Source organism: Ursus americanus, chromosome 28 (genome assembly GCF_024610735.1).
Source record: "Ursus americanus isolate L20-20 chromosome 28, mUrsAme1.1.p, whole genome shotgun sequence".
NCBI classification, from domain to species: domain Eukaryota; kingdom Metazoa; phylum Chordata; class Mammalia; order Carnivora; family Ursidae; genus Ursus; species Ursus americanus.
This window is the reverse complement of record NC_142154.1, coordinates 5,115,763-5,143,545: the sequence shown is the minus strand read 5'-3', so window position 1 is coordinate 5,143,545 and position 27,783 is coordinate 5,115,763. Positions and strand designations below refer to the sequence as shown.

Genomic DNA, 27,783 nt, shown 5'->3' with positions numbered 1-27,783 from the left:
CCAACCAGAGGGCAACTTCCACTTGCCCTCATGAAGCCAGCAGAAGTGGTGAGGGAAGCAGCCTGGAGGGACGGGTCTGCCACCACACTCCACAGCTCCTCACCGTCTCCTGGGCTGTGGGATTCCAAGGTTCAGCAGGCCCGAGGCTCCTGTCCCCAACCTCCTACCTTGTCCTCCCATGAAGAGGGCAGTCTAGGCAGATGCCTTTACAGTGGCCCTCTCCACCCACCCATCCATCTACCCATCACCCACCCAACAAACGTTATTAGGCACCTGCTGTGTTCCAGGTTCTCCCACCACTATCCCAGTCTAAGGACTGTGGAGGGAGTGATGGGACTTGTGGGGTGGGGTCCTGTAGCCTGGCTGGGGCCCCCCTCCAGCTTCCCCTGTGCAACACGTGCTCCTTGAGAGGGAGTTGCTGCTGTGCTCCTTGAGGTCACCTAAGCAGGTAAACCAGCCCAGGGTGCTTATCCCCTTGAAGTGAGGAGGGTGGTCGGGTGGAGAAGGGTCACTTTCTTCTCAGCAGTGGGTTCCTGGGCTGGCTCTGTGATCCTCTTACCCTTCCCAGAAGGTGAGGAAGCGAGAGCCAGTGGGGCTGGATGAACCCTGGGACCCCTGGCCTGAGGGCTAGGCAGCTATTCCAGCCTCCCCTGGTCCAAGTCCAACCCCACTGGCGCCAGCGGGCCCAGCATGGCCCTGGGAGGGGGTGGGTGCCCGTGGCCCCACAGCCCGTTCCTAGTCCACAGGGTTTCCTACCCCACAGCCCTTCTGGAGCAAAGCTGAACCCGAGGTGGCCGAGTGGCTGTCTCCTTGCTTTATTTGATCATAAAAATGATACAGACCTTGCCGTAAAAGTCAATCAATTCAGCAAAGTAAGAACCACCTCAATCCTGCCACTTCTACTGTTTTGGTCAGCAACCTTCCTACACACACGCGCGCGCACACACACACACACACACACTCTCTCTCTCTCTCTCTCTCTCTCTCTGTCTCTCTCTAGTAGCCGTGCTGTTCTACAGCCTGCTTTTAAGAAGAAAAGAGCTGATGTTTACAAGCTGTATGACCAGCGAGCCCTCCCTGCAGCCGTGTGGCCCGGGGTTCTGGGCTGGGCGGTGTGGCAGCAGGGACTCACAGGGAGGCGGCGGCACCCTTCTGCTCCTCAACCACCGCTGTGGGGGATTCCCCAGGCCAACAAGCAGTGCATTCACCACATGCTCTTCAATAAAACATAACTTAGCACAGAGTTGGATTTTTTTGTGGGGGTGTGTGTGGCCTTTGAGGGATCACTTGCTGAGCTTGGGGGAGGCGGCGTAGGTGAGAGAGAGAACACGTGTGTGCGCGTACACACACGCACCCACTCCGCACGTTGGGGGAGATCCTGAGCCCAGGGGGCTGCACCAGGGGCTCCAAATAGACCCTCCAGGCAACAGTGACCTCCCACCGGGGAGCGGTAGGGACTGTTGGCATCACTCAGGCAGACACGCCATCTCTCTGGGGCATCATCAGAGCATGTCAGCAGCCCCAGGGCCTGCCCATTTCCCCTCCTTGGCCAGTGGGATTGGTCTGCTCCTGTTGCCTGTGACCCTGAAAGGCGCCACAGTCTCTCCCTGGACAAGCAAAGGCCCACTGCCTGTCTGCTGGCGTCCAGCTCACCTGCTCTGGTCTTTCCTGACCATGCGGTCGGGGCAATTTTTCTAACACTCACATCAGATCATAGCTCTCTCCTGCTTCAGCAGTGTCCCTGGGCACAAGTCCATGCCTCTCAGCCGGGACCATGTGGACCCACTTCTCTACTTCCCCCAGCTTGTCCTGAGCCTGGGGAGTCCCCCTAACGGGCTGTGCACTGTCATACCTCCAGCCCTCACCTCTGTGGTTTCCTGTGGCCCCCTCTTCTTGTTCTGAGTTCTTCCTCATTCTTCAGGGCTCGAACTTCCCTTCTCGTGCCCCCCAGACTGGACTAGGCCTCCCCGGGGGCTCCCATGGCACCCCGAATCCTGCTTCTGTTCTCCTTTTCCTGGGGTGTGAGAGCCTTTGCCTCCCTCACTGACTGAAGCTTTCCGAGGGTCAGGGCCACGCGTGAGTCTCCGGGTTACAGGCACCACAGGTTTGCGCAGTACGTGACCACAACGGTGCCCACGCCACTGCGGCATGCAGGGACCCGGTGTTTCCTTTATTGTGCGGATAAGAAACGGAGGCTCAGAGAAGCCATGGAGCACACAAAGGTCACTCACCTAGCGTGGCAGGCGCCGGCGGTGACAGAGGGACCGTAGTCCCTGCACTCTCAGTGCACGTGCAGTGAGTCGCAATGGGGCTCGCGTGGGCGACTTCTCTCTGGCACTGTTAAACCACAGCTGCCGCAGACGTTCACGCTTCTGTCTTGAGGTTAGAAGGGTTACAGCCTCCCGAGGGTCACGAGAGGCGCAAGGCCCCTCGCTGGGGAGGCCCAAGGGTGCTGGGTATGGGCAGGACTCCAGCCAGAGGTCTCGGTTTCTGAGATGCACTTCCTTCCCAGCTGGGATTCAGTCTCATGGAGGTTCCTCAGACACTTCCTAAATTTGTGAAGGTCAGCTGGGTCAGGGTTCCCAGCTCTCCACCCTACCTTCCACTCCAGGGTTCACTGCTCTGGGTTCTGCCCCACGGAGAGAGTTCTCTCTGTGGGAGGCAGGGACCTGCATGCTCCGCTCTGACCCAGAGTTGGGCAAAGGGCCAGGGTCTGACCTTTGTGGGGCCTCAAGGCTCCTGGCAGGAACTGAGGACATGGGCTGGGACAGGCTGACGCCTGCGGCCTATGTGTGTGCCAGGCCCCGTGTGGGACCGAAAGGGACAGAGGCCCATGCAGGTGAACTCCAGCATCCTGAGTAGGCCTAGGGGCCACCTAAGTCACCGATGGTCGCCAGTGGTCACTGAACCCTCTGTGGGATGGTGGAACCATGTAGCTAAGCTGTGAGGACACCAAGACCCCAGCCTCAGGCCCTCATCCCTGCTTGAGGGATGCCTCCCCTCTCCAGGGTTCTGTGGACTCAAGTTTGGACTTCTGTCTAGCCTCTTATCCTGTCCTCTGTCCTCCCCCAACAATCGGGAGAACAAGGGCCCAGCAGCCACCCCAACCACGGGGGAGTCTCATTCCCTCTCCCTTCTCTCCCCCCAGCAGGGGACATGGGTCTGGCGAGGAAAGCCGATCTGGGGGTGGGAAGAATAGGAGAAGGAGTGCTTTTTGGAAAGCAGGAGCTTCTAAAGGCCAAGGGTGCTTGTCCTAGCAGCTCCAGTGGTGCCCTGCACAGCTGCAGACGCTGAGGCCAGGCCTCACAGCGAGAGGGCGTCTGGTCAGGGCTGGATTCCTCTGAGCACGTCCCACCAGCCGGCTTGTCCAAACCATCTATGAGGCCACGTGGGGGCTGTAGCAGCTGCACTGAGGGAGAAGTGGCCGCTGGAGCCTCCTGGGGACTCCACCCTACTCTCACAAAGGGCCCACAAGGCCACCGTCTCTCTGCCCGGATGTCTCTGGCAGGGTGGGAGCCCAAGGCTGGAGATGCATGGCGGCTGCTCAGAGTAGGAGAGACGGGGCTGGGGCTCTGGGAGACCCTCCCAAGGGTAGGTGGGCCTCGGGGGCTGGGAGCAGCTCCAAGTCATAGGAGAAATAGTTTCTTAAGAAGAGCAAGGGGGCCTGGACCACAGCCTCCACTTCCTCTTCTCCTGTTCTGGAGAAAAACCGCAGCTCAGCTGTGCTGGTGATAATTCTGCGGCTGGATCCCTGGATCCTGCCCCCAGGGGTCTGATGTTTTAGCAGGTAGTGGCAGGTGGCCCCTGGGGCTTTGGATGGAAAAACGGGGTTGGGAGAGGAGGCTGGATTGTCCAGGGAAAGAGCACAGACCTGGATTCCTTATAGTCTATTGTCTAAACTGGAGCACTTTCAGGAATGAAAGGTAGTGGTCTTAATTACTACACCCGGACAGCAAAGACAAACTAGGGCTCTTCAGGGCGAACCAGGACGTACGTCACCCTACTTATCACCACTTCCTAGCTGTGCGGATTTGGGCAATTACATAACCTCTCTGAATTGTGGTTTCTGCATAAAAAAGGCTAATATCATGTGCCTGCCTCCCAGGGCTGTTGGGAGGGATTAAAGGAGTGAATTAAATTATGTGAAAATTCCTGCAACAGCCCTTGACAGAGTGGGTTTTGCGGGTTTGTTCTCCTCCTGTGAAGAAGTGGGGTCCCTGTCCTTAAAAGTAAGCAAGGACCTGTCGGCTTATTGGAGTCCTGGTGGTGGGAGAGCCTGGCGAGCATGTGTCAGATTCCAATCCTTCTTGTGTCCCCTATAGGGTTGATGGGGGAAGGTGGTAGAACCCCAGCCCCCAGCCCCCACCCTCAGGCCTTCCTGTACCTCGGGAGGGTGGCCCAGCAGAAGGTCCTAGGCTGGAACTCAGGTAGACTTGTCCCCCACCTCCCTTCCACGCCATGGCGATTTCTGTGCACACAAAGGCCCCAGCAGGGCCCGGTGGCTTTGCTGTCACTGGCTCTCTTTGGCTGCCAGGGGCACAAAAAGAGAAAAATGTCCATGTGCTTCTGTTGTCCTGAGACTGCTCCACGTGGATGCGATGCAGCCGCATTCCACCCCCAACCCCCCTCCCCCGTCCTCCAGCAGGGGGATCTGAGAAGGCTGGAGGCTGAAATGGAGGAGGAGGCCACTTATGTTTTCTATGCCTGTTCCTGGGGGCTGATGAATTGACCAGAGCCTGTTCCAACCCAGAATTTCTAAAGAGGTGGGTGTGGGGCCCTACTCTGCCACTGGACCCTGGGCTGGCTCCAGGTATCCAGGCCTCAGGTTCCTGATGTGAGGTGGGGTTAGGGTCAGATTTGGCTCCCTCTGCACCGCCCCTCTCTGCCCCCGCCCCCCTCCCGGCCCCGGAGGCCCCTGGAGATAGCGAGCACTGCCGCAGACATAGTGGTCTCCAGGATCTGGACAAAAGAGGCCTCAGGAAAGGAACAAGTGAGGTTGGAGCCAGGAAGTGAACCAATGTCTCTGTGCAGAGGCCGTACCCCCATCCCCCAAAGCCGAAGCTGTCACAGGTGGAAGGATGTGACCTCCTGCCAGACGCCCTCGTGCGGCGCCAAGATACTCGAGTCAGCGCTTACTGGAAAGATGGTTTCTTTGAAAATGTCAGGTCTGGAAGACATCTTGAGAGAGCAGGGCACAGGGCTCAGCAGACTCTGTCTGGCCAGTCTCCTTGGTTCAGTGTGGAGCCGCAAGCCCCAGGTGGCAGTCAGGGAAGCAGGACATCGATGTGCAGCGATGGGCTGCCCCTCAGGGTGGGTGCAGGCTCCATGTCAGTACTGGGCCTCCAGGCAGGGCCACAAGGCTTCCAGCCAAATCCCACCTCAGGACTTTTGGCCCCGGGCGGGCCTCCTGTGCTCCATGCTCCTGAATGAGGTCCAGAAGAGAAGTGGGACGCCAAACAGGTCACCAAGGTTGCTGACAGCTAAGAAACAAGACGTCTCCAAAAATGAGGTACGAAAGCTCCAAAAAGTGGTGCTAAAATCCCACGTTAAGACCTTCTGGCCCATCAGCCTATTTGCGGAAGGTCTTGAAAAGTGAGGCCTCCCTAATTTTAAACATAAACAGCTCCTATATTCCCACCAGTAGAATGTTTGACCATCCTTTTGTTGGCCCCAGATTTTGGGATATTATCCAGTGTTGACAACTTAAGAGGCAGAAAAATGGCATCTTACTGTTCTAATTTATATTTGTAACTGGGGAGTTTGGGCGTTTTTCACATATTTGTGGGCCATTTGTACTTCTTCTGGGAAGAGCCTGTCACAGCCTCTGTTCGTTTTTCTACCGAGCCGGTTTTCTTTCTTTCTTTTTTAATGATTGGTCTAGGTACTCTGTATTATGGATGTTAATTCTTCATCAGATATTTTTCTCTGTTTTCTCTGTCATTTGTCTTTTACTTTTGTTTATGTCAGCTTCTGCAGAGTTTTACAGCTTCACAGTGTCCCATGCATGTCTCTTCCTGCGGCTTCTGTGTTTCATGTCGTGCTTAGAATTTCTCTCGCTGAGATGATTCAGCTGCTGCTTCAGACGTTCTGAGAAACGACGGCCACAAGGCTTGCAGTGGCAGCAAATCATGCTTATTCAAAAGAAAACGTTTATTTTAAAAATAAGAACTGTCACCCCAAGCATTTATTTAAATATTAATAGTTAACGGGTAAAAATTATAAATGGTATAACAAAACTAACAGCTTTATATTCACAGATGGTGAGATGCTGACAAACAAGAAATAAGATCTATGTACATTGAAATTTGGTTGTTATGAAAATGCATATGAAGGCTTAAGAAACGGTCTATTTATAGGCTTTGGCGGAGCCATAATGCCCAGTTTCCTAGTGGCTCCTGATGCTGCTTGAGAACCAAGCACAGATGAACGGGGTCCAAATATGTTGGAGGCTTTACTTTTAGAAGATGTCCTTCTGCACGTGGTGGACCCCCTAAACGGTGACAAAGAAAAGAAAGTTAAAATGTTAAATAAAATCAGAAGTGAACAGTGTTCTTGCTCTCAACCTGCGCAGGGCTCTGATTCGTCTGCGATTTTCCTTGCTCTCCTGCGTCTCTGTGCATTTCCTGCCTGTAAAGCCCCTGTAAGTTTCCTTCACAATTTAAGGAATAAAGGACTGATGCCCTTTGCACAATTTTGTCCTCAATTTGCCTTCTTAAAATGGCAAGGGCTGTTTCTTAATTTTGGGACTTGAGACAGAGCCCCCTGTGCTTGCTCCCCAGCCACGCCATTCATGGCTGATAATCAAACCCCTCCCTCGGGACAAAAGAGCCCAGATCCACAGTCTTCAATCTATTCTGACCAAATAAAGGAAGGGACAATACCTTGACTTAAGGGCCCAGATGCCTGGATAATAGACACTGTGGAGTTAAGGAACTTGCCCGGCTGGGGAAGGAGGCAGATGCGGCTCCCCCGGGGAGGCGCTTGGGTCTGGCGAGTGTTGTCAGGGCCATGTCCCCGTGGTTTGTAACCCGGCTGAGTCCATACCCAGAGTTAATTCTGTAACGTCAGGGCCTGCAAGTGGCCTCCTGTCTCTGAATGTAGAAGCCAGGGTCTCAGGGCCACCCATCTGTGCTAAAGGTATTTTGCTGGGCCGGGGGAAGAGTGCTTTTCCAACATTTTAAAACTTTTGCTTGAGGGCAGTTTTACTGCAGAACTGGCAAAGATCTGCTATACCCAGCAGAGAAGCAGCCTTAAATTTCCCTACGCTGATTTCCTGCTGAGAAATTAAGCCCTGAGTGAAAACCTGCTGTTTATGTTGATTTACAGAATGAATCTGCCAACCTCGGTCTCTGCCTCACCCGAGCCATCCATTTCACACCCACTCCCAGAGCCCAGTGCACAACTGGTTCATTGTGTTATTGGGAAGATGTGAAGCTTGGAGGGTGGGGTGGGGAGTTAAGGTCTCTGGCACAGAGCCACTGGTATTCTGGGGCTGCGCAGACTCTCAGCCAGGTGAGCAGCCTGGAAGCTGTGGGGACCGGTCACAGTGGTTCAGCAGGAAGGAGAATGAAGCCCGAGTACAAAGAGGCTGCTACAAGGATCCAAAAAAAAAAAAAAAAAGTTACAAAACTCCCTGGTTTTGGCCAGAAGGGATTAGAAAAGAATCCCATCATACACACGTAGGCTAATTAACACTAGCATTCAAATTGGTACTGGCTTTTGGAGAAGTGCGAGTTTTACTACTTCTTCCGAGTTGAGGTCCTAACCCACAGGGCCAAGCGCTTCACTCTTACAAACAGAAGCTGGAAAAACTGCAAAGGGAGCCAAGGGCAACGAACACTGAAATATGGTGTGCTTTGTTCGAACACGTAAGAATGGGAAGATCGTCATCATGTGTAAGGGATCTCCACGGGCAACGTGCAGAAATGAGAGCCCCCGGGCAGGCGTGGGTGAGCCAGAGGCCGGTCCTACCTGGGAAATTGAAACCCAGCTGGGAGAAGCCTCACACAAGCCTTCCCCAGGCCAGGCCTCAGCTTCCTCATCATAAACCCCAGGGGGCTGGACCAGATGCCTTTTAAATTCTCCTTTTACTTCGTGAGCTCCTGAGGAAATGAGTAGTTCCCAAAACAGAGGAATAAATGAGGAAAATAAGAAAATGTCCCCACTGAAGAACATCTGCTGGTCACTTGCGCACTAAAAACCACAAAATTAAACTAACATTTACTAATGCCTTTAATTTCTGTACCCTGGCAGAAGGATTAGCACATACAAGATGTTTGTTTATGGACTTAACAAGAAAATGACAATTTGGTAACATTTGCCTTCCTTTCTCTTCCCCCACTCAATTTTTGTTTTTTTATTACCCAGAAGGAAAAGAGGTAGAAAAACTGCAAAAGAAAAACACAACAGCTTGCAAAAGTTTACTGAGGACTTGCTTCCTTTTTCCTGTAAGCATCTCTGTTAGATGATGCGGTTACTGGGGGGCCACACTCTCCAGCCTGACGGGATGGTTCTGATCCTGCCAGACCTTGCTCACCTCCCAGGCAAGGGCAGTGCAATTATGAAGACATAAGGACAACACAGATCATCAGCCAGGACCTGACAGGGCCTCGTTCCCCCCGCCGGCGTGCAGGGAGCGCCTCAAAGCTGAGCATCCCAGCCCCGGGGCCAGGCAAATGTGGGAGAGGGGAGGTGGGAGCCATTTGCACAGCCCCTAGAGGCCTGGCTTAACTGACCTTTTGGGTTCCTCTTCTCTGCTACCCTGCACAGGGTGGGAGGTCAGTTCTCCCAGGTCTTAACAAGGGGCAGGGAGTTGGGGCAGGGACAGGCCCTGGAGGTGGAGGCCCACAGATACCGCAGCAACGAAAGCAGGTACTGATGGCGAGAGCGATGGGGAAACAAAACCCCTGTGTTTACTCACAGCTAGTATAGGATTTATAACATTTTAGGTGGAAAAGTCCCTCAAGAAAAGCAATTGTAAAGAAAAAACATTTTTTTTCAAAGGTAATGTCAAAACCGGAGACATGTTGGCAAAGTAGAAAACTTGACTGATAATCAACTTAGAAGTAGAGATTTTAAAAATCTGAAACAAATGTTTCTGTTTTGGATTCAGTCTTAATCATCACTCCATTAACTAGAGAGGCAACATTTAACAATGGCCTATTTTAATAAACGCTTCAAAGCGAGCCGGGCCGTTGCGCTGCTGTACTCTCCTCCCCGTGCACCCACCGCCCGCTGCCCGTGGGGCAGGACCTACCCTTTTGTCTTGGAGCCTCCAAAGCTGGTTCTCCTCCTCTTAGGCCTTTGGGAGGCTGACATCCTTTTCCTCTTTCTTTCGTTTTTGGTTTTATTTGCAAAGTAGTGAGAAGCTACGGGTGTTTCCTCATCAAACTCCTCGGGGGCGCTTCTGGTGGCTCTGCTGCTGCCTGGGCTTCTCCGCGGGGAACCGTCGGCAGCTACAAATGAACAGTGTGGACGTTTGTCCCTGATGCTGTGCCGGCCCAGGCGCTGGGAGCACCCATGTGGAGGAACACCATCAGCCGTGCAGTTGGGCTGACACCTAGCTGCTTTCCCAGAGGCCTCCGGCCACACGGGTTCAACAATTCCACAAGAATGGAATATTTTTTTACGTCAGAGCCCCAAAGTCCTCAATGGAAATTTACTTTTAAAGTAAGGGAGATCAGAATTTATTAAAGAAACCTGTGATACTCTTGCTCTCTCTTTTTTTTTTTAAAGTAAGCTCTATGCCCAATGTGGGGCTTGAACTCACAATCCTGAGACCAAGAGTCACGTGTTCCACCACCTGAGCCAGCTGGGCGCCCCAGAAATTTGTGAAACTCTTTAACTTAACTAGAGACTTCAGGTTTAGCTCATGCTCTGTTGCGCATGGCCTGTGTCCCTGTTATTGTTTGGGCAGTTAACCCTGCTAAGCTCTTTGAAAAGCATAAAGTGCTATATAAAAGACAATTTTATTTACCATTTAACACATGCTGAAAAAAAAGCCCAATATAAGAGAAACATAACAAACTATGCGCCGCACCTCATCTCTGAGCAATAGTAATAAATGCGTGCAGTAGTAAATGCGTGCCAGAAAACCCTAGACCCTATTACGCTCTTCAAAGACAAAAAACACTTCCTCACGTTATGGTTGTGAACATTCACATACTGTATATGCAGGAAATGGGTCGGTATGAAAGCACTAGTTTGCAAAGAAGGTGGTAATTTCCGTAAGCACTGGCATCCTAAGGCACCTGAAAAGCCCGAAACCTCCCTATGGGTAACGGGGATCCCAGCTCCATTCTCCGAAGGAAGGCATTTCTGGGGTGGTCTGGCTCCCCCTCGGGCTCCCCTATTGCCTGGCAGGAAGGGTCCTAATCCATGGGACTCCTCGTCTGTCCCACACTGGTTCACACAGGGAGGCCGTGCAGCTCGGGCAAAGCTGTCATCCCGTCATCCTAGCTGTGGGCCTTGGAAATAAAAAGGCTGTGAAATGGGGTGTTGTGAGGACTGAATGATACAAAACAGGCAAAGCTCTTGGCACGGCGACTGTCCCTCAGTAAGTGGGAGCGATTGTCACCACACTGCGCAGTTTCCACAGAGCAGCCCGTCTTATGTGGGCAAGAACCCTCTTCCAAACAAGTTACTGCACTGAACAAATGTGAAGTTCCTACCAATATTCACAGCAAGGATCTTAATGGAATAATTACCACTCAGAGGAATTTATAAACACCCTACTTGTCAGCATTTTGTTAATGGGTAAAAAACGGAGAAGGAGGGGCAGAACTTGAAAGAAATGCTCACTCATTCCTCATTCTGCTTACCTTTCCCATCGGCCTTGGAAAGACACCCCTGCCCTTTGTTACAGAAACAGGAGACACACTGAACTTGGCTTGTCTGCTGCGTCTTACCGCATGGCAATATGCGGGAGGAGGGCAGGGGACCTCGCATCTCCTCCAAGATCTTTCTCTGTCTCCATCTTCTCAAAGTTACCGCTGACTACAGCTCAGTGATGAGGTTCACAAGGAGGGGCTACATGATGGGCCCACTGTAACCCTTGGGACTGTCTGCTAACGCGCTCCCTTGGGCAGATTCTTTCTGATAACGATGATTATCTAGCATTCCAATTGCACATTCATTTTCCCAAAACATTTAAACTCCACTGTTAAATTTTATCTTTAGACATGCTTGTCAGATAACATGTTCCTCCCGCAGATAAGGAAACCAAGCACAAAGAGGTTATTTGTAGTCTGCCAAGGATACCAGAGTCTACATGGGATTCCTTGGGCACTTGCCTTAACAGAACTCTAACTCCTGGGCCCAAAGGTCCTTCTCTGGGTCCTACTAGCAGGTCCAGTAACTGGCATTCCCGGGGGTGGGGGTGGGGGCTAAGCACCAGTGTCCTCTAAGAGGTGCCTGGCACAGCACCGGGGCTGCTCTGCACTTGAATGTCAGTGTGACAAGGTGGAGGAAGCATTAACACAACCCAGAAACCACAAAATTCTAATCCAGTGAGATGCATTGCTCAACATTAAAACGGGCCTTTAGAAAACAGAGTTAGCTGTATACCGAACCTGGCAATGTCCACTCGGAGTATTTCTGTAATATTGGAATCACTTCTGCACCGTATTTTTCCAGTTTATCTTCAGTAACACCATCAATTTGAAGCAAAACCTCAGGATCAGAAGATAAAGATTCTGTGCAGGGGCATAAAATTAGGAATTTAAATTACCACCCATAGAAAACCCACTGAATTCATGCTCATTCACTCATTCAGCCCATGCCTGTGAGGTGCCAGCTGACTGCAGGGCACCAAGCACCCGGGCCAATTTTCTGAAAGGCAGTTAGTGCCGGCAGAGGCGGCCGACAGGCCCTGAGGACAGGAGCCCATCCGGCAATTCCAGCAGCAGAGGCGCGTAAGTCAGGGCAGAGGGGGGCAGACACCGAAGGGCGCGGGGGTGGGGGCGACCAGAGGTGGGTACCTGTGCAACTTGTCTCAGAGTTTAACCAGACTTTTCTCTCGCCTGCTGTTCTCACAACAAAGACTTGTCTATCTGCCACACTGATGCTCCCTGTTTTCAGAGAATGCCCGCATTTGTATTTCCAGCTCCAACTGCTCCCCGCACTCCAGACATGGCTATCCTCTTCCATAGGCCATAATTGAATTCTTACTCCGCCCCTGACCCAGACCCGTGCTTCCTCCAGTCTCTCCGCATGTGGGGTGTAACAAGTATTGGGACTTGAACAAGTGGGCCATTAAGAGTCCTCTGCATACAGACGGCCCATCAGTCTTGTAGCCAGACAAGCTAGTCATTTGAAAGATCGCTCTGGCTGCCGCCTGGAAAATGAACTGTCAGGGAGAGAGGAGACTGGGAGCCTGGTGGGAACCCCTGTGGGAGCAGGCAAGGATGCCATGAACTACAACGTGGCAGCGGACTTGGACAGAACAGAGAGATCCAGATACATTTCAGAGGCTGGGTCTGGAGGATTTTTGATGCTGTGGCTCTGAGGAGTGAGGAAGTGATAATTCCTACTATTTGAGCAAAGAAAGGGCAGGTCTCAAACCTGTGATTTTCGCATCATTTCTATGTTTAGAGGAAAAGGGACAAACCTGTGGGACAGACCAGCGGGTTTATGGGGTTAATGGGAGACGAAGTTGGAAACGCAAGCAGAAATCTCTCTCTCTTCGAGAAAGCTGCTGGAGTTTTAGTGGACTTTGTGGAAGATTAAAATGTGTCTCCTGTTCATATCTGGAGTTAGAGACCAGGCAAGGAACTCACTAATCACCTAGGAACAAAACGCTGTATTTCATTGATTCTAAGAAACACACTTTTTCTACACTGCCATTCCTGAGGTCAAGATGCGCCTGACAGGTGCTGCTGGCCTAACGGCCACCACCACTTGTGTGTGTGAGGCCTAGTCGCGGCCGTCCATGCTGCAGGCACGTCGGCAGTGTAACGGCCACGCTGGTGGGAGTTTAACTGCCACACGAAATGTTCGTCAGAAGATGAGACTGTGAGAGTGCTGGACAGTGACCGTGATGCAGAAAAGCGCAGGGTCATGGGGAATAGATCTGGCACGAATAAAGCAGACACCTGCCTTTGAGGAAGAAGCCGCAGTTCCGAAACTTCTTGTGAGCCACAACCAATGGGACCCAAAAAGGACGCCTAGAGCTGATGGGACAGCATTACATTTGTGTCCCCTAGAGATGCGTGGCCTCCTGCTTTCTGGCATCATCAGGGAAACACCAGCATCAAGTCAGAACGGCTGACGTGGGGTTTGATTACAATGCCAGGGAAAAGAGTGGACCGCACTAAAAAGGCTGTGTCACTAACATTCTCAATGACATGAGGGAAAGACACAGCCAGCCAAGTCCAAAAGTGACTCCCAATGAATTTCTATAAGTACCCAAATCAACTTGCTTTGATTTTATGCAATTTTCACATATGCACAGAGTTATATACAAAAATCTGTATTTAAATAAGTCAGAAACAATTCTCTCCATAAAAGCACTGTGTCACTGTTTAATCAGCAAATTTTTTTCTTTCTTAATAGTCCACAAAATAGCAGTGTCTGAAAACAGACAGCATCCCAGAGTTGATGAGACGCTGTGATGACCTAGGGCGGGAGGAATGGAAGTGGAACAGAGACGAGGTGTGGATCACGAGATTTTATGAAGAAAGAATGCAGAAGGTAATGTGCACACTAATCAGTCAACTATGTGAGGGACTTATTTTATTTTCCAGGGGCTTTCCTATTAGGATTCTGGGTTGAGCTCTCAGAAGCTATGGAAATAGTTCAGGTCAGCATGTATTTTTTAACTCAAGATAAGCAGTGTGCTAGATTTGGGTTCAAAGAAGCAAGAAGCATAACATCTTTTCATAAGGAAAGTAGTTCCTCATTGCAAAGACATTTGTACTTAACATAGCCAAACATCATAAAGCAGGCAGATAATAAAGACAAAATCAGTGAATGACAGCTGGTATTAGAGATCACAATTACCCACATCCTAACATCCAGTATTAGAGGGAGGAGTATAAAATTAAAATTATACTGTGTGTCCGAATAACACAGTACTATCTATATCTTACTATTTTTTAATGTTTTTTTATTATATTATGTTAGTCACCATACAGTACATCCCTGGTTTCTGATGTAATGTTCCATGATTCATTAGTTGCGTATAACACCCAGTGCACCATGCAATACGTGCCCTCCTTACTACCCATCACCGGTCTATCCCCTTCCCCCACCCCCCTCCCCTCTGAAGCCCTCAGTTTGTTTCTCATAGTCCATAATCTCTCATGCTTCATTCCCCCTTCTGATTACCCCCCTTTCTTCCCCTACCGATCTTCCTAGTTCTTATGTTCCATAGATAATTGTCTTTCTCTGCTTGACTTATTTCACTTAGCATTATCTCCACCCATGCCTACCTGCAAGCTTCTTGAGAGTGACGGTATTAAAAATATTAAAGTAGTGGACACCAAAAACTTTTCCCAGAGATTTACAGACTTCTGTTAGTTCTCCAAGACACTTCTTCACCACCTCTTCCCTCTGAGATATCTTTGCCACTAAAGCTTTCTGTTTTTTCACACTGGTGGAATTTTCCGTCTCCATAAAGTCTACCTTTGTGAGAGAAAATGATCACAGGAGTGGGTACCCACGCACTTGTATCCAAATACAGTCTTCATTTAATTCTTAACTGTGTGTGTGTGAGTGTTTTGTATTTCTGTTATGCCAAGCACCTACAGCAAGCCCCTCGGGAACAGGGGCTGTGCATTCCTCTCTTTATATCTCCAGTGCCTGGCACAGAATGGCTTCTTGATAAGTGTTTACCTAATGCATGTTGAGGATTCAGAGACCGGACGACCCGACTGAATTCACTTTGACAGGTACTACATTACTTGGGTTCGATTTTAAGATCTCTTTCCAAATTAAGAGAAACAGAATACGTTCATATAGGACAGTATATATAAATTCAGTATCCATAAGCTTTGGAGAAGACCCTCTAATTTGCAGTAATATATCTTTGCCCACTCACTATAAGATAATTAAATAAAATAAACATTTAAAATATCATACCTTTAAATGCCCACTTAGTACAGTTTGGGCTTTATTTCCTGGCATCACATAGGCAATGGGTTGGTCATTGGCATTGATATATAAGTCTTCATCCAAAATCTTGTCAAGTATCAATTTTTTAAAAAGTCTTTCAGCATTGTGTCGTGAATAAGTAGATCCCTTTCCAAATATTCCTGACTGAATTTTTGCGCTCTTACTCCCTGGTAAGAAGGCCAAAAGAGTTAGGTTAGTGAACGTAGGTACGTCAGAAGCCTCTAGTAGGAGAGGCTGCAAAAGTCATTTATGGACAGGTCTGGATAAATGGAATAGATAATCTGTTCCACAGGAAAGCCCATGGCAAAAAACAGACACCCATTTCCATAAAATGAGAATATTTGAGTAGAACACTAGAATTTCTATGGTTATCTGTACTTTTCCTCATCTTTTTATAACATGCATTGACCAAAAACAGCAGCAAAATAAAGCTTATCACTTTAGGACGCTGCACTTAAAACTTATAAAATTACATCAGAGCAAAGAAATCAGAGAGAGAGTTTACATAAACTTTAAGGACTTCGCATCACCGTGCTACATTAGGATAACTGTGCATTACTGATCTAGTCACAAAAAATTTTGGACGACTATTTTCACAAATACTATCTCTGGTCTGGTACTGGAAGCACTACTTGTGTGCTGTCCAATTATTTAAGCCTATACTTTCTGTGACCCTCACGGAGGAAGCCTTTATAGCCTGTAAGACAAAAACACACCACTCCAGGAGACTGCATCCTTCCCTACTCCTCCTACTGGCTGAGAGCACCACACTGGGCTGGACCTTTGGTCTCATATCCAATCTGCTGTAATTACTAATGTCTTCATTGTAAGCCAACTTTATTATAGCAATCTACTTAAGAGGTCTTGTGAGGGTGCTTATAATCAGAATTAACAGTTACTTTGTAAAGCTTTAGTTCTATTTTAAGAGTTCCAGAGAATTACATTATTATGTCAGATGGCTTCTGGTCATACATGACCCATGATTCAAGTTTTTCTTCCTTCAAGTGGTTTGTATCCCTGAAACATCACATTACAGGACTAGCCCTAGTGCTGGGGATAACTAAGAAAGCGGGAAAAATAAATAAACGTAAAAAAAAAAAGTCGGGGGGGGCTGGTTGTGAGTTTGAGCCCCACACTGGTTGTAGAGATTACTAAAATAAATAAATAAATAAACTTAAAAAAAAAAGCTGAAACACAATTTTCTTAAAAACATGAAAGAGCTAATGAGAAACAATATGTCAGAAAGATGTTTGATTTAGCAATCTTTCTAGGAATCTACATGAAAGGTGCAATCAGAGATGCAGTTGAAGGTGTATTTAAAAGGCCATTTATGGGGCGCCTGGGTGGCTCAGTCATTAAGCGACCGCCTTCGGCTCAGGGCATGATCCCGGAGTTCTGGGATCGAGCCCCACATCGGGCTCCCTGCTCTGCTGGAAGCCTGCTTCTTCCTCTCCCACTCCCCCTGCTTGTGTTCCCTCTCTCGCTGGCTGTCTCTCTCTCTGTCAAATAAATAAATAAAATCTTAAAAAAAAAAAAAAGATGTACTTTCTATTTGAAAAATAAATAAATAAATAAAAGGCCATTTATCACATCGTTACATATAATAGAAAAATATGTCCTTAAATAAGACTACTCAAATACATCTCATCAAAATGATAAAATACAAATTACTAAAAACTACTTTAGAATAAAAAAACTCAGAAATGCTTATATTTTATTATATAGAAATGATAGAAATTATATGTACAATATGATAAATATGTTGACTGTGAACAAATACACATTAAAATATTAGCAGTTTTTTCTGGAGTTACTTGTATTTTCTACATACTGCAATGTGGAGGGATCACGTATCACTCTTATAATACATGATTTTATCTGCAACCCCTTGTTCCTCCTGACCCCCAAAAGAGATCCAAACTCAAAGGCAAGAGTCCAGAAAGGGGGGAGGGGTGCCTGGGTGGCTCAGTCAGTTAAGCATCTGCCTTTGGCTCAGGTCATGATCCCGGGGTCCTGGGATTGAGCCCCGCATTGGGCTCCTTGTTCAGCGGGGAGTCTGCTGCTCCCTCCCTCTGCTTGTGCTCTCTAAAAAATAAATAAAAACTTAAAACAACAACAAAAAAGAATCCAGAAAGGGAAGACCAGCACTAAAAGTTGCTTTTGTCTGGGAGGAAAGAGCAGATCCAGAAGGAACAGTTGAGGAACCTGAGTAAACCATATTCCTATGCCAATCTAGGCTATTAATGTTTTAAAAAACAAATGCACCTATTAATTGCTTTATCTATTTTATTTTATTTAATTAATTTATTTTTTATTTATTATGATATGTTAGTCACCACACAGTGCATCATTAGTTTTTGAAAACTAAAGTGAGGCATGTACATGGAAAAAATACAATATAGTATACAGAAAGGTTCAGGATGAAAAGCAACATTCCTCTGTCCCATCCTTCTCTCCCCCATCCTCCTCTCTTCTGGAAAGCAATCACATTTGTTTGTTTGCTTTTTTTCAATTTTAATTTTTAGTAATCTCTACCCCCAACGTGGGCCTTAAACTCATGACCCTGAGAACAAGAGTTGTGTTCTTCCTACTGAGCCAGTCAGGCACCCCAAGGCAGTCATTTTAAGATTTTATTTATTTATTTGAGAGAGAGAGCATGCGCGCATGCAAGCACGTGCATGCAAGCATAGGCTAAGGGTAGGGGGAGGAAGAAGGAAAGAATCCCAAGCAGACTCACGAGCCCATCTCAGAACCCTGAGATCATGACCTGAATGGAAACCAAAGAGTCGGATGCCTAACTGACTGAGCCACTCAGGCACCCAAGGCAGTCCTGTTTTAAAAAGCTTTTGTTTTCAGCTCTTCTGGTGGCCACCTCCACAAGGAACCCAAACCCTTGCTGCTATTGCACTAGCCAAGAGCCACTACCTGACGATTACCTACTGACCCCCCACTGTGAAAGATGAGGCTTCATCTCATTTAGACTACTCTCTACACTTCGCCTTGCCCCAAATCTGGCTAGTTACATAACATCGGCTCATCTATTGATTATTTTGTAACTTTAGTTTTATTTTTTTAGATTTTATTTATTTGACACAGAGAGAGAGAGAGAGTGCACAAGTAGGGGGAGCGGCAGGCAGAGGGAGAAGTAGGCTCCCTGCAGAGCAAGGAGCCCGATGTGGGGCTCGATCCCAGGACCCTGAGATCACGACCTGAGCCAAAGGCAGACGCTCCACCCAGGTGCCCCTGTTTTGTAACTTTAGACAGAACTTCTGGCTACTCTCTCTACCTTCTACATAGGAGGTTATTAGCACCCCAAGCCTTCCGAGTACTCCCCTTCTTTTGTTTATTGTACTTTTATTTTTACATCATCAAGGTTAACACATTTTGTCCAGTTCTCTAAACATATTTCAGTTTATACGTTGACTCTGTTGCAGCTCATCAGCAGCGTTTATGACAAGTGTCCTTCCCTACTTAGAAGGTCCTGACTGCTGTGCAACCCCCAGGAGAATGTCTACTGCACCCAGACAACCGGATTGCTTTTTGTACATCTTATCAATTACTCAAAATCGTTAACAATTTCCTTTGTTTTACATTTGACCTTGGCTCTCTTTGTATAATCTTTCCCATGGAATTTCTAAATGTCTTCCTCCTTCTGTTGAGAATTAACATTTGCATTCTTTACTATCATCAAAAAATGTCATTTCTTATTCCTTCTCATATTGCTTGGGACCTATTTTTCTTGACTTTGTCACAATTTGCACAGACTACTTACTGGACCCGCTGCATAGCTGTGGACCTGGACTTTCTTCTCCCTGGACCCATGGGTCAGCTCCCCTGCTTATGATATCAGAATGAGTGCACTCACTTTCTTTGCCCTCTAGCCTCTAGGGTAGCTGATATTGATCACCAGACTGGCTTTGGTTTCTTTCTTTCCAAAGTTTTCAGGATTATCTCTGAAGGGGTCCAGAATATGCCACTGTGGCATAAAAATTATTTTGAGCAGAAGGCATTTGAGTTCCTGAAACCTTTTTTTTTTCTTTAAAGATTTTATTTATTTATTCGACAGAGATAGAGACAGCCAGCGAGAGAGGGAACACAAGCAGGGGGAGTGGGAGAGAAAGAAGCAGGCCCATAGTGGAAGAGCCTGATGTGGGGCTCGATCCCATAACGCTGGGATCACGCCCTGAGCCGAAGGCAGACGCTTAACCGCTGTGCCACCCAGGCGCCCCAAGTTCCTGAAACCTCTTATCTGCAAAAAAGCAGAGACCCCCCCCAAAAAAACTCAATTGTCATAAATTCTCTCCCTGGGAGCAACCAAAGACGACTGATTCTTATCATTGGAGATGAGAAGTCTGCATACCACTCCTAAACACTGTCACAAAACTATCCTATCTCCCTCTCATCTATTCTCCTAAGGGCCCACTTATCCTTCCAAAAAACCATTTGTTTTCCCATAAGTGTTCTTTCCCCCCTCCCTCTCCACTATTAAGATGGTATATAAGCCCCAATTTTATTGGCCCTTTGAGTCACATTTTGATGAATCCTGTCTTTTATCAGTTTAATTCACAGGCCCCCAACCACTAAATCTAACAGGATGGAGAAGTTTTTCCTCCCCAACACCACTTTATTCTTGGTATTCCCCAATTTCATAAAGCAGCTCCTTTGGCTTTTAGTGGACATTTTAATCTGAAGGTTTTTTTCTCTTTCACTCAGGGAAATTTTCATATATCATTGATTTGATAACTCCCTCTATTTTCTATTTCAAAAATTGTCAGATTTCACATCTCCTAAGAATTAATCTATACTTTTTCTCTCATATTTTCCATATACATTTTTGCTCAGGTCTTAGAAAATTTTCTTGACTTTATCTTTCAACATTTCCACTAAATTTACTTTGTCAATCATTTAAAATTTTTAACAGCTCCTGGAGTGCCTGGCTGGCTCAGTCGGAGGAGCCTGTGACTCTTGATCTCGGATTGTGAGTTTGGATATAGAGATTACTTAAAAATAAAAAATAAATAAATAAAACTTTTAATAGCGCTTTCTCATTCTTTGTTTCTTCTCCATAATATTCTAACTTAAGTCTTTGTGAAGATTCTAAATTAGGCGTTTCTCCTCCTATCTCCCTAAAGCTAGTGCTTATTTTATAAATTCTCACTATCCCCAGGGTCAAATACTTACTTGGTTTCTCTTGATTGCCCAGTTGTATCTAATCTTGAGGGAAAGGTTAAACTTTTGAGGGGGGTTTCCTCTGTTATTTAAAAAAAATTTTTTTAAAAGATTTTATTTACTTATTTGAGAGAGAAAGAGAGAAGCGTGAGCGCACAGGGGGAGGGGCAGAGGGAGAGAGAATCTCAAGCAGACTCCCCCCTGAGTGTGGAGCCCCACATGGGGCTTGATCTCACAACCCTGAGATCATGCATGACCTGAGCCAAAACCACGAGTCAGATGCTTCACTGACTGAGCCACCCAGGTGCCCTTCCTCTGTTATTTTGTATCTATTTCCCCCTCAAATTCCTCCCCTGAATGGGAATATCCAGGTTTGCTTTAGGGTAAGTGGGTGGGCTGGGTGGTCCGCAAATGCCACTTAGGGGCTCTGGCTCCTAACCCAGCTGCCTTTCTATTTCTCAGGCTGTTTATTTTTGTTCTAGAATCAATTCCAGGCTGGTATTTGATGCAGTTCTTTGTGGGCAGACTAACTGCCCCCTCCTATTTCTGGCTCCCCTGATTTTACTCCCACCCCCTGGACCTACAGACCAGTCTGAGGCCTCCTGATAATGGAGTTCTTCCTGATCGATAGTCCCCCCTCTTCTACGACTCTCGCCTTACATTCATTTTGCAGGTGGCTCACTGTATTTCATTCCACTTCTCACTATGCTTCCATCCATTTCCTAAAAACTTTGAAAAATCTTGAATCTGATGAGGGTCTCTCTCTGGCTCTCTATGCCCTAGTGAACTGAATCCCCATTTTATTTCCTATTATTTTAATAGGACCTCAAACAAACAAACAAAAAGAAGACATACTTTTGCCCAGGCTGCCATCTGGAACTGGAAGTCACTCAACAGTTAATTCTCAAAGCAAGTTATAGCCCACTCAATTCAGATGAAATTGTATATGCTTCAATATTTTCTTTGTATTTATTTATTATCATTACTATTATCTTTATTAACGTATAGTTGACATACAATATTTTATCAGTTTCAGGTGTACAACACAAATATTCAACGATTTTATACATTACGCTATGCTAAGCATGATAGGTGTAGTCACATTATTACAATGTCATTGACAACATTCCCTATCCTGTACTTCTCATTCCCATGACATATTCATTTTATAAATGGAAGTTTGTATCTCTTAATTCCCTTCACCCATTTTGCCCTATTATTTGCTTTTCTGAATGTGAAAACCTCACTTTAGTAACATATAAATTCTATACAAATAATTGGTATAATTCATTAAAGCTGACTTTTGTTCGTTACTCAAAAAAGCTTTATTCTGAAATCGTTAATTTCTACAAGACAGACAAGAGAGATTTTTTCTATGTACTTATGATGAATTCTTTAGATGTTCAATTTTATTTTATTTTTTAAAATATTTATTTATTTGAGAGAAAGAGAGCGTGTGCCTATACCAGGGAGCACACAGAGGGAGCGGCAGAGGCAGAGGGAGAAGCAGACCCCCGCTGAGCCGGGAGCCTGATGCGGGGCTCGATCCCAGGACCCTGGGATCATGACCTGAGCTGAAGGCAGATGCTTAACCGACTGAGCCACCCAGGTGCCCTTAGATGTTCAATTTTAACTGCTATAACTCAAACAATAAAACAGATAACTTACCCAAGAAAATGTCGACCAGCATATTCATAGTAAATCTCCCAGAAGGACCTGGATGGTTTTTATTTCTTGTTCCTTGTGATGAACTATGTTCTTGAACAAATCTCACAATATTTTTTACATCATTGGTCACATCTCTTGTCTTATAATCCTATGAGTAAAAAGAGATTACCTTCTGCTGTAATTAAGATGATAGTTAGATTGCTAGGGTCTCATACGACTATAGTCTCGTAACAAACCATTTCCACACCAAAACCAAGATCCAAACCCAAATTTCAAATGCTCTTTCTTTTCTAAGCTCTTACATTAACCTCGTGTCTAGAACATTAGCACTCTACCACATCTATGTTATTACTGGGTTACGGACATACCTCTCAGTCTTTCAATTACTCGACAGCATGCTGTGGGTAGGAATATCCTTTCCTCCTTTTCAAACCCTTCACACCCCCTAGAACTGTGCTCTGTCACTTGGATGGTGACTTCTAGGATCAAAAACACTGTCCAGCCATGCAAATCTGTGAGTTCTGATCGCTTTTGGGGCTTTGGTGTCATAGTCAACCCTTTTAATGATCGCTTGTCAGTTCCCTTTCTCCTTCTCCTCACTGGTCTCCAAACTCGGCCTACTTTTTAAAGCCCCCTTTATTGTATGACCTGTCTGCTTTCATCTATCCTAGATCTCCAAACTAGCAATACTAACCAGCCACTGTTCTCGAAAGCAGCATCATGCTTCTGGCCTCTGTCAATGCAGCCTCCTCACCTTCTAACCCTTGTTCCTCTGCCACAGTCTCACAACCTCAAGACAAACAGGTTTCTTGTCTTATTCTAACAGTTGGTAGTAATTCTGAGGCTCTATCTAGAACCATCATGAAACGATGTTCTATCATTCTCACCAACATCATTCCTGCCTAATTCATGGTGACTCAGCAGACAGATGGTCCTCCCATCTTGGCCTCTGGCATCTTGACCTCCTCCGTCCCAGGGACCCTGTCTTCCACGTATGCCAGCCGCTTACTCCTTGGTCACACTTACCACCTCGGCCTCATTAAAATCAGCAACCCCTTCATCCTCTGACCGTCACCTCATGCCATCTAGTATATTCTGACTCCAATAACCCACTGAGCCTGCCTACCCACTCATTCCCATCCTCCGATGATCCCTTAACGCAGCTTAAATTCCACAGACCCTCATTACAATACTACCTCATGTACCTTCAGCTCCTTTGCCCTTAGGGCAATTCATCCCATGTGTTGTTTGACGATACACACTAGATCCAACTCTTCGCCACTCTGCCTAAACCTCAGTAGCTGATCTTGGCTGGAGAAACACATGCAACCATGTTGAAAGTCTGCACTTTCAACAAATGGCCACAAACCTCAAGTGGACCCTTCACACGGCTAGGTAATCATCACACATCCTTGGTCTCGCACTCCTCGGTTCTAGAACAGGAGTTAGCACACCATGGCCTATGAGCTGGATACCTGTTTCCGTACATCAAATTTTATTGGAACACAGCCATGGAAAATCGATGTAATTTTTGTTTATGTCTGCTTTTGGGCTAAAAGAGCAGAGTTGAGTACTTGTGACAGATTCCAAGGCCCACAAGGCCTAATGTATGCACTCTGGCCCTTTAAGATAAAGTTTGCTGACCGCTGTCCTAGATGACTAGACTACTTCACTTTCTCCTTTCTCTTCAATCCCCTCTTATCCTGACTGTCAGCTGAGGACCTGGCCTGCTACTTTACTGAAAAAGCTGAAGCAACCACAAGAGAGCTTTCGCAAACTTCCTTCACAACATGTATCCCCAGCAAATGCCCCAGTCTTCTCCTTCCTTGTGCTCTTACAGATGAACTTTCTCGGTTCCTGCCTGAGGCCAGTCTCTGGACTTGCGCACTAGATCCCCACCCCCGCCTATTCAAGGACATTGCTTCAGAGGTTCTCCCCTCTCCTTACACATCAGCTTTTCATCCTGTGCCGGTACGTTCCTATCAGCATAGACAGATGTTACTTCTCCTGTCTTTTCCTGACTCCACTTCCCCTGCCAGCTGCTGTTTGATTTCTCTGATCATCCTTGAAGCAAAACTTGAAAGAGTTCTCTATATTCGTCGCCTCCAGTTTTGCCCCACGCTACTCAAACTGTCCAACAAACCCAGCCACCACGATTCCTGCCGCACTAAATCCAGTGGTGTCGTCTCAGTCCTTTCCCTACTTGGCTTTGCGGCAGCACTGGAGCCGTGAGTACTCCCTCCTCCCTGAAATGGTTTCTGTATGGATTTTGCTTTTCCCCTTACCTTGCTAATTTTCTTTCTTGGTCTCCTTTTCTAGTCCCTCCTCTTCTCCTTAAACTCTTAATGTCTCAGGACTCAGTGGTTTGGTTTTCTTCTCTTTGGTATAACCTTATACCCCTGAAGATTTCATCTGCTCTTATAGCTCTGAATACCATCAGTATGCCAACCACTCCCAAACTGGCAGGTACCACAAGCCTCTTTTCAGAATTTCTGAATCTAACAGATACATCTAACTCGAAACACCCCAAACTGAACAGATCCGCCCTGCCAAACGGCCATCCCCAAGTCACACCACGCTCCAGCTGCTGCTCTGGCCTGCCATTTCCTTTCCCTAATGGACTCTTAGCCCTGCTCAGCTACACGGGCTCCCTTGCTATCCATCAAATGCACAGGCATGCCCCCCACACCTGGGGCCAAGAACGCCTACATCGAGGGAGGTGCTCAGCTCACTCCCTTTTCAAGCGTCCACTGCTTGGGGCTCTGCATCTCTGTTAGAAGCCTTCCCTGGGCCACTGCGCCTGATCCGGCAGCTTGCATCCCACCCACTACTCCTGGCTCCAACACTGCTGTGCTTCCCGTGCCCTGACATGGTTGGTACTCAGCCTCCCTTGGCCAGAATGGAAACCCCACAAGGGCAGGGATCTTCCTAGTTCGTTCAGTGATGCATCCCAATCTCTTAGAACAGGCCTGCCACACAGCAGACACTCAACATACATCTGTTAAACAAGAACTGACACTCATCAGCAACATCCGCAGGGCAGGGCGTGGGCGGTGGAATCTGCAGACCCCACCCTCTGCACTCACTAGTGCCGCAGACCTGTGACTGTGCTTATCACGCGGCATTACAATCATGTGAGTACGTGTATGTCCATCCCCCTCCAGTCTATGAACTGGCCCATAACATGTTCACTTCTAAGTCCCCAGCACCTTGCACACAATTTCAAATAATGTATCAAATGTGAAAATGCTCTGTAAACTGTAAAGCACAGAGACATTAAAACACAGAATTACCATGAAAGGTAAAATTAAGTACCTAATGATTGAATTTAACAAATTCTCAAGGTTATTTTTAGGACAGATGATAGCAAACTCATCTAGAGGCTATTACCATTAATTCTTTATAGTTTTTAAATAACCAATTTATAGTATAATGTAATTGACCTGATTCAAACACACAGTACACCAGTTATTATAACTCTTCAGAATGAGAACTTCAGATACATATTGGGATTGAATCTAAATATTCTACCTGCCCATGTTGGAACTTTTTGGATATCTACAGATCAATATTTCTGAAATATCTTTTAGTACACATATATAACATCAATATTTTGGATAGGTCCAGGATATTTTTTCTAGGCTTCTAATTCGAAAGCTATTCCACAAAATTACTATTTAATGTTTCTATTCCAAATTACTACGGGGAGGGAGCCATCTTTCTCCAGTTCAATCCTTGAGGGCCCACTTATGGTAACCTAACTTGTATCTAATTTTGCTAAATTAAAGTCTTGGCAATTTCCTGAATTAAAAGGAATTTAAAACTTCCTTATTTTACCTTTGTTCTACAGCAATTATCACAAGAAACATCTGGGTATTTCTTACAAAAATCAGGATTAAATCCCTTTTCACCAAAGTAAGCCAAAAGCTGTATTCTCCTGCATTCTGTTATATTTTCACAGTAATGCACCATACTATACAAATTGTTGAAGTGAGTCTCTCTGGTATGATGGTTTCCTTCTTTTTCCACTAAAAGAGGAAAAGAACAAAGTAAAAATACTTATTAGAGTAGGAAAACAGAAGAAAATATCATAGAAATATTTAGAATAGATTCATTTAACTTTAAGTAGCAAATGAAATAAAATTACTAATAGTGTTATATATCAGTACGACATCATTCTATATTATGACCAACCATATATTTATGTTTATTCCTCAAATTTTCAGTTTTATAGGAATAAATGAAGATTGTCATCAGGAGTAGCTGAAATTTTTTTTCAAATCTTCATGATTCCCAATGATGAAGATTTGAATCAAATTTACTGTATTTATCAGACAAGCATGTCCTTAGCTGGATCCGAAGTTGGCACAGCAGGCACCTACGGCAGCGGGCCAGGCACCTCCCTGGGTATCTGGGGTGAAAGCAGTTAAGCCAGTGGTTCCAAAGCCGTGGGCCAAGGAGCCCTGCGGTGTTGCAATGAACTCACAGGGGTGTTGGCAGGGTATTTTATTTTTTTAAAGATTTAATTTATTTATTTGACAGAGATAGAGACAGCCAGCGAGAGAGGGAACACAAGCAGGGGGAGTGGGAGAGGAAGAAGCAGGTTCATAGCAGAGGAGCCTGATGTGGGGCTCGATCCCATAATGCCAGGATCACGCCCTTAGCTGAAGGCAGACGCTTAACGACTGCGCCACCCAGGCGCCCCTGGCAGGGTATTTTAAATTTAAGGGAAACACAGCAATATTTGAACACCACACTAACTGCTAGTTAGAGGTCATGGTGAGCTTACTCCTTCCAATGCCATCTTTGAGAAACTGAAGTTTTGGCAGTGGTTGTGATATATACAAGTACCTCCAGAAAATCCATGTGGAACAGGAAATAAGGGTGGCAGTGTCTAATCTAATTTCAAGGTTTGAGAATCACATGCGCATACTTTCCGTTTATAAGCAATCGAGGTTAGTTAAGAATGAGAATAAAATGTTTTTTTCTAGTTTATGAGCATTCTTTTTTTCAAAATGTTGTGTTTGAAACTTTAATGCTTACTGAATTATTTGGACCTAACTTAATATAGGTTCTGTTTAAAAACACAAATGGTCACGCTAAGTTTAAAAGCCTCATTTTTTTCACGGAGAATCTTTATTTTTTGAAAAGATTTTATTTATTTATTTGAGAGAGAGAGCACGAGGGGGGAAGGGTCTGAGGGAGAAGCAGACTCCCTGCTGAGCAGGGAGCCCGATGCGGGGCTCCATCTCAGGACGCTGGGATCATGACCAGAGCCGAAGGCAGACGCTTAAGCGACTGAGCCACCCAGGTGCCCTCAGAGATTCATCTTGGTAGAGTGCAAGGGACACAGACTTTGGGGGTCAGACAGACCTGGGCCCCGTCAGGGCTCTGCCACCTACTAGCTCTACATCTGCCGTGCTCTTGGGTGAAATGAGGAGAGTTACAGTAGTGCCTCACAGGCTGTGAAGACTGGATGAAGGGACATAATCAAGCAGTTAGCACATACAGCAGGTACTAAGCAATGTCATCTATCAGCATTGCTACCACTGTACTCCCCCCCCACTTCTACCTGCTGCTGCTGCTCATTAGTGCTCTTGGGGGCAAGTTACAAAACCCTGAAGTTCCCTTTTTACCGTGGGATGATCTCTACTTCAAAAGCTAGGGATTATGGGCACAAAAGGTGACCCGATATTTGGCACAGTGCCTGGTAAGTGTCATATCCCATGTGTAGTATTTCTGGAAAGATCCATTCAAAAGTGGTCTCAAAATAGCAAATTTAGGGGCGCCTGGGTGGCACGGCGGTTAGGCATCTGCCTTCGGCTCAGGGTGTGA

General features: G+C 46.6%; 1 protein-coding gene across 1 annotated transcript in view; it reads right to left on the bottom strand.

Annotated features, from left to right (window-relative positions):
* Window positions 1-6,126: 6,126 nt before the first annotated feature.
* The window catches only part of BLM (BLM RecQ like helicase), an 86,022-nt gene continuing 64,365 nt past the window's right edge, over window positions 6,127-27,783 (bottom strand). Inside the window, exons 16-22 of the mRNA XM_045813102.2 lie at window positions 25,786-25,976; window positions 21,949-22,096; window positions 15,079-15,278; window positions 14,430-14,622; window positions 11,571-11,693; window positions 9,257-9,455; window positions 6,127-6,490 (exon numbers count right to left, since the gene is read on the bottom strand). Coding sequence (XP_045669058.1) covers window positions 6,313-6,490; window positions 9,257-9,455; window positions 11,571-11,693; window positions 14,430-14,622; window positions 15,079-15,278; window positions 21,949-22,096; window positions 25,786-25,976 — 1,232 coding nt within the window. The 3' untranslated portion in view covers window positions 6,127-6,312. The remainder of the gene's footprint in view (window positions 6,491-9,256; window positions 9,456-11,570; window positions 11,694-14,429; window positions 14,623-15,078; window positions 15,279-21,948; window positions 22,097-25,785; window positions 25,977-27,783) is intronic.